Raw genomic sequence first — 11,871 nt, 5'->3', positions numbered from 1 at the left:
CATGAATTCAAAATTGTACATCATGCCTGAAGCACCAGCCTTCATAAAATATTTGTAGTCCCATTTCTTACACGCAGCTTCTACCCTTGAAAGGTATCTGTTCATCAACAACTTGATATTCTTCCGGGGGAACCGATAGCACGTGCTGACAAATCTTGAAGAGTGTTTCTATTAGCATTACATTCAGACAGTTCCTGATTATTGACTATGTGAAAATACCACAGTAGCTGGAAGAACTGATGTCTGCTTTTCATATCAGTGACTGGTGGATGACTAAACTAGAACACTTTTCATTATGCTCTTATGCAGTAAAGTAACAAAAAACTTTTCAAATTCTTTTGCTTGACCACAAAGGAACAATGTATCTCCAAAGCTAGACTGCTCACAATGAGTTCAGATACATTATCATTTATAAATGCTTTGTAGTAGTGCAAAGGTGTCATTTCCTCTGCTGATAGAAGTGTGAGTGATTCTTCTCATTCTGTTTCTTGGATTACAATATCTATCAGTTTTTCTAAATTTATAGTCAGTATTCTTACATGTACCCAACATTTGCTGCTGATTATGTGCAGATGGTGCTTCTTCATTTTGTTATGGTTGGTAAGTTAACGTCTGATTCTGTAACCTTTCCACTTCTCAATAAATCAACCAGAAATTTAAAGAAATAGAAATGTGCGATATTTAATTTCACTTACACGTACATACTTTCTCAATATTGTTACTTCTGTTACTAATCTGTACATTTGGAATTTCATATTCTGTCTCTACTACCTAACTGCTGAAATTTCAGACTCCTACTCCTTTTCCACCAAGTGAATGAAATTCCTGGCAGCTGCTTCTCAAAGAGCTTAAGAATCTTCACCTATTTCGACAACTTCATTTTAACCTTTGTCCCCAACAACAGATACATCTTGAGGGGCATTCATGTATGCACTGAAATCATTATCAGGTAAATTCATTACAAAATCTAGATCAGCATCAATCAACAACCCAGACACAATGGAAGTATGTTTACAAGCTGCTATGTTAGTAGTTTTGCTAAGCAAGTCACTAAATAGTGGTACTGCCACTCAACTCCATTGGTCCTTTAAAGCAACATAAAATTTGTCGTACATTACCTTACCTGAAAATTATTATCCAAGAGAAATCAATGATGTACTTGCACAGGAAGAATTGTTATAACAAAAGAAAGTTATTACACTGTAAGAGAAAGTGAAAAACTCTCATATTTTAGACTGTTTTTATCATCAATTCATTGCAAAGAGGATCACAGCAAATTGTCAGTCAAAATTTCTTTCCTACCCTTGTACTCGAGAGCTTCCACCATCTGCAGTCACGAACAATTACTACTGGTATGAAGCTTGAAATAAACAATGGCAAAGAGTGGTTAAAATTGATCTGATGTAGAAGATACCTACGAAAGGTGTTTCCTATAAGCAATGCTGATGAGGATAGGATTAGAGTCCACTTTAACGGCACAGATTTTGTCTTTCCTTCCAGCTGAATTCTAGAGTAACAAAGACTACAAGTCTGACTAAAACTATGAGTTTTCTATAGGCTTACCAGCTACAATTTATTTCATTTTCACTATGCATTTCAGAGGTTTAAATCTTTATCATCTGGTGGACTTATGTGAATTAACAAACACATACAATGTGTGTTTTGTGTAGGACTTTGGGTAATTGTGGCACTGTCTAGTAGCAGAAGACAATGCTGTACTCAACATATGAGTGTCTTATTCATTCCAATAATTCCACCACATAACGGAGATATAGTGGAAATAAGAGAAATTGTGACCGGTAACAATAAACTTCTAGTTCTAATTAGCATCAATAACAGCCACAATAGACACTAACCTAAAATGCTTACATGTAACAGGGATTAATTCCTTCAAAATTCTAATGGCAAGGTAAATTTCTTACAGCTGAGACTAGTAGCAATTATGAGATCAGGTGCTGAGTTTTCCACCATCACTATATTATCTACCTAGGATTTCTTTTTGGTCTCGCACAGAAAACAATCTATTCTTACAGATGATGTATGCACATTGTTTACTGAGGTACTGTCAGCAGCTATCAAACATCACGAGGATTGCAAGTGCATCTGACCATCACGAAAAGCAGTGTGTTTCATAAAATTACCCAAGTTGTATGTTTGAGGAACATGATTTTTCACCATTAGATCTCATGCAATCCCTAAAAAACAATGCCTAGTAAAGTACTTAGGGGTGACAGCTCTACTTTATGTGATCCAGAAAAGCTATCACACTGTATCACAATTGAGATGAGTATTTACAAGTAATAAACCTAATTGCACACTACTTGTAGTCCTATAGCTTTTGATAACATGGTTCCCTACTTTTGTACCACACTGCTAGTTTTGCACCTGGCCACTACAAATCTTTTGCTCTGACAATAACAAATAATAAACCAGTGTAGGCTAGTACAAATTACAAAATGCTTCATCATGCAGTCAATCTGCGTCAAAGTAAGAGATGAATTTTTTAGCTACACTCCTTGGAAGAGTGCAGCTACAGTACCCAATGAAGTGTGTACCTCTTATACTTCTGTAAACAGTTAGCATAGAATTTGCACATATGTTCTGCCAGCAGTGAATGAGAAAACACAGCTTGGCTCTTTCCCCACCCCATTGGTAAGCCATACTTCCTCCACTCTCTGTGCCCCCTTCAACTAATTCAAAAAACTATTCAGTTAACTTTGAAGGCATCACTAACATTCATGGGTGCAAGCAAGATGACTCACAAGTGAAGAACACACATTTTCTAGCCATGTGTCTCCAGCAAAACACTAAAATTGTCAATTTACATTAATCAGCTTTACTGATGTCCTCTTTGGAATTAGTTTACCTTAATTACATTTTCTGAAACACTGTGTATGCACATGTGGAAGTCACATGGGCTAAACAGGTAACAAACTACAGATCCATTATACCCCTGTCAATTTTATTTTTCAACATAAATACTGGAATGGACGAAAATTAGGTTTTTGAATAATACAGAGAACAAAAGAGTTCAATATCATTTATTGTTGTATGCTTTCAAATGAATGGGTAAGCATCGCTCATGTCAATTTTGAATCAATAATTTAAGCTGCTACACGCAGAATTCTCTTGGTGGCGGCCTTTTGGGTATATGACCCATTGCAAATGTCTGTGCACTAAATGAATTTCGTTCAGATTCCACAAGTTCATTCAGATTAGTATAAACATCAGGTTGTACAGCTGACACGTTTCCTACTTGGACACTTTGCTGTGTAAAACCAGCAGGCTGTTGAACTGACTTATCAAATGACATCTGTTGCGAGTTGTTCGCAAAAAAGTTGCTCTTATTCAGGTTTCCCGTTTCAACATGGAACACATTGTTTGTAACTGCACCTGTGCCACCATACATGGGTGTTGGCGCTGGTGTCTGTCTATTTCCAAACACGTTAGCTGTAGGAATGCCTTGTGCTGTCACGTTAAATACACTTCTTTGTTGAACAATGTCTCCAGATCCGCCAAAAAGATTTGGTGTGTTGTTATTGTTAACGCCGCCTACTGCAACCGCCCCACCACCAAATAGACTAGGTGTTGCTCGCCTCTCCCCACTATTTGATATGTTGAAAGAGAAGTTTGCAGGTGGTGCAGCAGGCAACGGCGCGAAGTTTGTTGCTGTAATTTCACCCTTGAAAAGCTTTTCAACAACTGCATACGTTTCAGCAGTAGGATGAAGAATATTATTTTTCTTCACCTTGTATGACTCATGGAGTTGTTGGATGCGTCTTTTACACTCGTCAACAGACCCTGACTTCACAGCCTCGTACATCTGCCATCGCACTTCCTCAGGAGAGTAATCGTCCAGACCTGGATAACATGGCTTCTCCTTAAAAGGAGCAAAACATGATAGCGGCCACTGCCCACCCCGCTCACTTAGATTCAACTCATTTATAACAACTTGCATTAGATCCCGTATGTTGGAGAGAGCTGGATTCTGAGGGGCGGTGTTGTATCTGTTTGCACTCTCATTATACTGTCCACCGTACGTTCTTCTGTAACTACTCGTTGGTGATCCTTCGTTTTCGTATTCGCGGTATGAGTGTTCATATCTACAGTTACTTCCAAACTTACATATGCCTTGTAGAAAGTATCGACATACAACCATCTTGAGCACTTCGAAACGTACTTCCCGATCACCATCAGCACCATGCTGTTTCCCAAAACAACCCAAAGGCTTTTCTGCAAAGAACTTCAACTCTGCGTTGCTGCAAGGACGTTGGTTGAAGAGAAGATCAACATCCGTAAGTCTGATTACTAAATGCAACTAAAATGACGCCAGTGGCTCAAGCTGCAGTAGAGCTGTCAGTTGTCGGTTCCACATGCTGCATTCAATATTCTAGTGACTCAAAATTCATTATGACGTTGGTTTGTCAGGAAGAAGTATTTGTCGTTTACATTGGGGGAACGGAGTCGTCGTCTGCCAACAGCAGGAGTTAACCTACTTTCGTTAAGCTTTTGCATTTTGAGCTTTTGCACCTTCTAAGTTTATATTTTATTATTTTAGTTTGTTTCCCTGAAACACTGCAAATTTGAAATCGCATAAACGCAGACTGTCTGTACTCTCACGATGCTAGATGTATAACCTTTGGAAAATGAACTTAGGAGCCAAAACCGTTCGAGACATTAAAAAAAATAATAATAAATAAATAAAATAAAAGTGCAACTGATGCGTTTCCGGATTTGCCCCACAATGCTGCTGCACAAGCTAGAGAAGAAATCACACTTACTAATGTTCCATAGTGACTAGGATATTTTTTCTGTTGAAACTAGAAAAATTATTGCAGTTTTACAATAACTAGCCAAAGAAAAAACCTACAGTCTGTGTAAATAACAACGTAAATCGATGAAGTAATTTTTTCCTTCCTTTTTTTCAATAGCGAGAAAGTCTGCTCTGTTGTTTTGACATTGATTCATGCTTAAAGAAAAATTGCAATAGTCAAGAAAGACAGGATCTAGATATTTTCCTATAAATATTATTTGATATGTTTGCATTTATATATTTTTGCTAACAAAAAAGGTCAATGTTTTGAAGTGTTTGGATGGCACTTTTGCTGTTATTTCACTTCTCAGCACTTTACCGTACAAGATGTGTCAAGAATAGCCATTATGAATTTTTTATTTGGCCATTAATAAACTTTAACATTGATAGGTCCTCAATTCTAATACTCTGCTCTGTCTGCATGAATCAGGGGTAGTACCTCATAACCTTATTTTCACTGTTTGGAATGAGGGTAAGTGAGTGACGTTAGGTTGATTCCTGTCTACTGTGAACACACCATCACTTGGTGGTGACATAGCCTGCCTTCCTGTTAAGGTATTTTGTATTATATATGCATTTATTTTTAGTCGAATAAATTATATTTTGAAGCAGTGAAGTAGTGGGGTTGAAGGGGTATCAAAGTTCTGCCAGCCCTCACCTTCCCCTCGTTTGTAACTGCCAATAAGAAGCCTTTGGCTTAGTCCGGATTGGTCCACAGTTCTAAGTGCACACATTTGCCACAGTGACAGCTATAACACTTGCTACAGGCTACTCAACACAAGTGGGAGTCTTCAACATGACAACACCTCTTAGGTGTCAAATACAAGCTGGACGCTTCGTTGCACATTAAAAACAGTATTCTCGAAAAGGCCCCTTACACAGTAAATAACAGTGTCAAACCATCATAATGTTGACTGTAGGAGGTCGCCTATGAGGTCAGTACTAGAAATACTGACAAGCGGTGTTGGTACACTCGAAAATATTTTCAGTATTGTCAATACATACTAAACATATGAGGTCGGGAATGGACATTTTGACAATATCCGCCATTCAGATGTTGACAGAGCTCCGTGAACCATCCACATAGCATAAGTGTTCACTGTTTATTTTTTAGTTCATCTTTGAACATAACATTCAGTTATTCTAATAGTCTTTTATAACGAGACAGTTTTAATAAGACAATGCAGAGGCAGTTTTATCTATTATTTTAGGGTGATAGTGGAGGATTCATTATGGCAGTGCTTTCTTTATTAATTTGAAAGCACATTAGGCCTCGGTATAAATATGTGATGACTGCAAAATACATGTCAATGTCACCACATTATCACAAAGAGTAAAAAAGTTGGCTTTATTGCCCAAATACGAGTATACAGAACAGATATAATTACTTTAGAGGTTTCAGTAATGGGTCTCCTAATTTATTGTTTTTGCTTATGATTACAGTCCTGAACTTCAGGCATTTGAAAGACCTGCCTGCCGCTCGAAACCTCGAAGTTTCAACTAATCTCTCATCTACTGCGGTTGGCTCTCCCATTAACGTATTTCGCTTTTATTTTTTATGTTGTACCAAAATTAATAATTTGTTGTAATATGAAGGACTCATCCACAGTTATTTTATGAAATCTTCTCATTCTGTGTTTTAGTTGGTAAATTAACATATGAGAAATCGCTTCTTTTTTCAGCGATTCTTGGACACATTAGGCCTACCTCGTTTTCATTGTTTTCTTTACCAGATACTGCTAAAATAGCTGGGACACTCCTTGTAAAATCGCATTCCCAACTGACAGTATTGACAATACTATTGATGGTATGAGGGTTGCTTAAACATGCAACAGTGAATTTAACACATGAAAACGAATCACTAACATCTTTATACTTAGATATCCATAAATATAATTTTAATTATTGTCGAAAATTATGAAATACGAAAACAGAACATTGTGCAGGATGCAGAAATCAAGTACCATAAATGACAGGACGTGTCGTATTCTTATACATAAATGCAATGCTACGATTAACACATGTGCACAAGAATGAATCAGTAACGCTATTCCCATTTAAATAGGAAAGAAAAGAATTTTAACAAATGACGAAACGATGATACACGAAAACTAAGCATTGTGCAGCTTTCATGTATAGTGCAGAACGTTTATACAAGTTAAAAAACAACAAATATAAAAGGTAATAACTGCGGGCATGTGATGCATAACAAGCAACATGTAAGAAGAACGGACACAACAGGGGTTCATCCTAGCGAAGATATGGGCTTCAAATGGGGAAATCTATTGAGATTAGTAACTTTGATGCAGACTATTATTACTCAAAGCCTGTGAACAAGTATTCGAAAACAACGAGGCTGATCGAATGTTCACATGCTTCTGTCTTGAGCACTTATGGAAAGAGGTAGAAGGACAGTGAAACTACCACTAGGCGCTAAATGGTTGGATGTCCACGACTTCGCACAGAACATGGGGTTTGAAGGCTAGTCTGCACTGTAAAGTAGGATAGATGGTGATCTGTGGAATCTTTACCGAAATACACAATGCTGGTGGATGTACAAGTTTTCAGAGTACGCCATTCATCGTGTGCTGCTGAACATGGAGCTCTGCAGCAGACCACTCCTATGTGTTCACATGTTGACCCAACAACATCGTCTATTACGATTTCAGTGGACACAGGACCATCGGGATTCGACCGTTGATCAATGGAAATGTGTCGGGTCTTCGGATGAAACACGTTTTTTCTACACTAGATCGATGGTCGTTTCCACAAACGCCGTCATCGAGGTGAAAGGAGGCTCGAACCGTGCAGTGCGTCAAGGACGCAAGCTGTTGTGAGCAGTATTATGCTATGGGAGACATTCTCCTGCGATTGCATGGGACCTGTGGTAGTATCGAAAACACACTGATAACTGTGAACCACCTACATCCCTTCATGCTTGATGTCTTCCCTGATAGTGATATAATCTTGCAGCAGTGTAATTGTCCGTGTTTCTGAGCCAGAACTGTATTACAATGGTTTGAGGAGCATTATAATGAATTTGCGTCATTGTCTCAGCAACCAAATTTGCCTGATGTAGATCCTACGGAACCCATCTGGATCGCTATTGGGCGCCATCACCCTGTACGCAATTCAGCAGCCCATCATTAATGCTGGCCCATCATTTACCCGAGTTACATGACCTGTGCATAGAAATCTAATGACACATACTTCCACAAACCTACCAACAAACTAGTGGATCCCTGATACACTCAATGTATTTCGTTCCAAAGATCGACAAACAAGCTATTAAGCAGGTGGTTATAATGTTTTGGATCGTCATTTTATACTCTGTGACTTACAAACTTTACTGTATGTGTGAAAGTCCGTTAATTGTTTCATTCATCTGACATAATCCGATTCTTGCAGGGTTTCGTCATTCATACTTAAATAACGACATGTAGTATCAAACATATCAGATTTTAATCTCTCAGTTCGTTTTTGTCAATCACACTTCGTGAACAATCAACAGACACACAAAGAAAAAAATCCAGATAGACTCAAAGAAAAAAATACTTGCAAGTAACAAACGAATAATCGAATAGTATACCGCAATGATTTTGGTTAAATATTTCGCTTATTCTTTGTGAGTATAATCCTTTTCATAATTTATCGCATTTTCGCCATTCACTTCGCATTGACCCCAGAGTATTAGCCACAGTTAAATGTTTCTCTGTAGCATAGGGTTAATGCCGGTGTAGAAGAAACAGTATGAGAACAGTGTAAGCGAGTATATTCGCTAATGTAATAAAGTCCAAAACTCACAGAGACTATAGATTTTTCTAAGAGTGCTAAACGTTCATGTCGCAAATTGTATTGAACATCTGCCAACCACAATCACCCACTTCAACCCACCACAGTACGGATGAAACGTGTTGAGGACTCTATCACCATTACACTGCATCATGACTGAAACAATAAAAACAGTCTCACATGTATTGCAAAGTTAGTAAGTCATATAATATTTAGCTTTCCAAGATGCTACTCCAGGCTCGTGTAAACTGAGTGTGAACAATAGAAAATACTGAACGTGAAAATTAAGATTTGGTCCTGTCTGACTACCCCCTGAAGCAGATCTTAGGATCTCTTAATTAATTAATTAATTCATTCATTCATTTATTCATTTTGTATAGGTCATCTTTGGACCACATTGTTTCAACTGTCTTGCTTTACATGTTCGGATGTTTGCCCAGTGCTCCCACATTTGTTCTCGGTGTTGCTCCTACCTCTCCTGGGGCCAAGCCTTTTCTCTTTTTAGTTTTGGCTTTTCTTGGAAACCCTGCCACGCTATAAGTTTCTCCTTGAGTGGGACATGCCCCAGGAAGTCATCATGGGTGATCCCCACTTCTTTAAGATCTTTCTCCACCTCTGTGAACCAGGATCATTTTGTTTTCTTCTCCTGAAAGTAGTTGACCATACGATTGGTGAGTCTTCCAGTTCTCATTCGGGTCATATGTCCATAAAACATAATCCTTCTTTTCTGGATGGTATCAGTTATCTTCTCTATGTGGGAATACAGTTCTCAATTATGACATCTCCTATATTTCCCATTCTCTTTGATGGGACCTTATGTGTTTCTCAAAATATTCCTTTCCTTGGCCTCCAGTTTTTCGATTAGGCCATTTTTGTTCATTACTAGGCATTCAGAGGCGTACAAGACCTCTGGGTGGATAACACTTCAGTAATTCCTTAACTTTGCATTGAACGGTACTGATTATTTGCTGTAGAGGTTTTTGGTTAAATGGAATGCCATTTCCAATTGGTTCATGCGTGATATGAAGACTTCTTTGTCTGATAAGGTGGCTGCTACCCATTCTCTGAGATATTTAAACTTTTCAACTCGCTTAATTTTACAAAGCTCCCTTAGTGGTGAACCTATGTTCGTTATAAACTCCGTTTTCTCAAATGAAATTTGGAGGAAAGACAACTGCCAGATATTAGCGAATTACTTTACAGCTTTTCTGAATTGTGAACCTCCAAACTCCACATTTCCCTTTACCGATTATGTAGAGGTCCACCCAAATTCATCACCACCCACGAAAGAGGAAATCAAGCTAATTATTCACTTGCTTAAAAACAACAAAGCACCAGGTGAAGATTCTATAATTGTTGACCTTTGGAAGCATGCAGGGAATAAGGCAGTAGATAAACTAACAGAAATTATCAGCCAAATTTGGGAAAGTGAAAGACTCCCACATGGCATTGTTTTCTAGATACGAGAAACGCGTACTCCCAGCCGCAAGGACAGAGTACAGATAACTCCTCAAAGTGAGTATAGCCAGAAGATGTGCTCTCAGTCACTGAATGCTGCGTGCTTATCGATGACTCCCTAACCCGAACCTAAGTCCAGAATCGTATAAGTTCGCAACAGTGCAGTGCCTGACAGTTTGCTAACTACAAAACCTCCTGAGAGCAAAGATAGCAAGTCCATATGTACCAACAAAAGCTGATACTGAGCGACCGTCTAACACGTGCGCTCAAAACAGAAGGCCTTTTTCTCTCTACTGCTGGCTTCCCAGCAAAGCTCGGCTCCCCTCCCTTGTAACTGCAGAAGGTGAATCATATTCTCGAAACCAGGGAATATTCTCCCTCTATACAGATTCTTCCGAACGTTGACCAAAGATATTTTAGTCTTTTGTCGTCTGGCGTGGATAGTTTGCCATAAAATACCTATACTCATTAATTAGGAATTCATGCAATGGTACGCTTCTCAGCGTAAAAATACTCAGAAATAACCCAGCCCGCATGATTTCCGAGGTAACACTTCCTTGTTCCTTTCTGTTGTGTCCAAGATTTTCAGAGTTTCCAAAGTATTATCTGGTTATCCTTCTGGCGTCGCTACAAGACCGCCCGGCCGCCGCTGTATTGTGCTTCAGTTCTCAGGTGCCCCAACCGTCCGTTTTGGACTACTTCCTGTGTTAAGCAGGACCAACACACCTGTGCGGCCTGAGTTACCCCTGCCATTTCATTTCCACTGGCATTCCAACCTCTGCTAGTATAGGCAACCATACTTTACACCATTTTGATAATAAAGACAACCCATCACCTTTCATGCAATAAGGGTTAACGACTATTCACAAGGTGTACTTGACAATGTCAGTCTTCTTTAAATATTCATATATACTATGTACAACCTATCAAATGATACCTAATTCCGATTTAAATCACATCAAAGTATGTAGATGAGTGCTTGTAAGATGTGAAATTATAGCCACCTTACAGTTTTACCGAAGAATATTTATTGCTCCATATTACCCAGCAAAGTTTTGCCAGCCACACTTACCCACTACCATGCATTGTGAACAAACTACATTACCAATAGGATAACTGCATTCATAATATCCTTAATGAGACATATGTCTGTATGCATCTCATATCTATAATAGTACTCGCACCTTCTCCCATACCATATGTTCTGATCCAGGCGATGCCACATTCCCCAGCTAGTATTATTTACAACAGCTTAAATCAAAGGAATTTTGATATCTGTTTTCTCAGTGTAGCAGCCAGTTCACAGTGGCCATCACGACATGGCACTGCCATTTCAGGGTGTATTCTCACTGTCTGTCACATCACGCCATGTCAGTTCATTTAGCCTAGTACTGAATGGTGAAAGTGAGTTCATGAGTTGCTATCCATGACACAAAAAGTCGGAGTATAGCATCGGAATTTAGGAAATAACAACGATAAACTCTGTCAGTGAACAAAGAAAACTTCGTAACACATGTTCTTAACTAATTTTCTTCAGTTAAGTGCTGAGAAGTGGTACAATATTTCAAAATTCAGCGAAGTTACGATGAGTGTCATTCTCATCATTTTCTGGCGAAGTGTCGAGAAAGCACAGGTGTATACAACTGAATGATGGTTGCAGCGGCCACTTCCCCACCACAGATCCCTGGATCACTCCCTGGGGGAAGAGGTTGGGAGAGATGGCCGCTGCTAAGGACTTATATCGACCGCCTGCGCCATCTCGACAGTTCGCCAGAAGATGTTGAGAACGATACTCATCGAAACGTCGC

At 38.9% G+C, this 11,871-nt stretch overlaps 1 protein-coding gene across 1 annotated transcript; it reads right to left on the bottom strand.

Annotated features, from left to right (window-relative positions):
• Positions 1 to 3,024: 3,024 nt before the first annotated feature.
• Positions 3,025 to 4,221, bottom strand: LOC124615842 (nucleoporin NUP42-like). The gene has a single exon (XM_047143994.1). The coding sequence runs from the start codon at positions 4,157 to 4,159 to the stop codon at positions 3,113 to 3,115; it is 1,047 nt and encodes a 348-aa protein (XP_046999950.1). The 5' UTR covers positions 4,160 to 4,221; the 3' UTR covers positions 3,025 to 3,112.
• Between the last annotated feature and the right edge of the window lie 7,650 nt (positions 4,222 to 11,871).

The sequence above is a fragment of the Schistocerca americana genome, chromosome 5 (genome assembly GCF_021461395.2).
Source record: "Schistocerca americana isolate TAMUIC-IGC-003095 chromosome 5, iqSchAmer2.1, whole genome shotgun sequence".
In the NCBI taxonomy this organism is placed as follows: Eukaryota; Metazoa; Arthropoda; class Insecta; order Orthoptera; family Acrididae; genus Schistocerca; species Schistocerca americana.
Note: the sequence above shows the minus strand (reverse complement) of the source record. Positions and strands in the feature narration are given on the sequence as shown.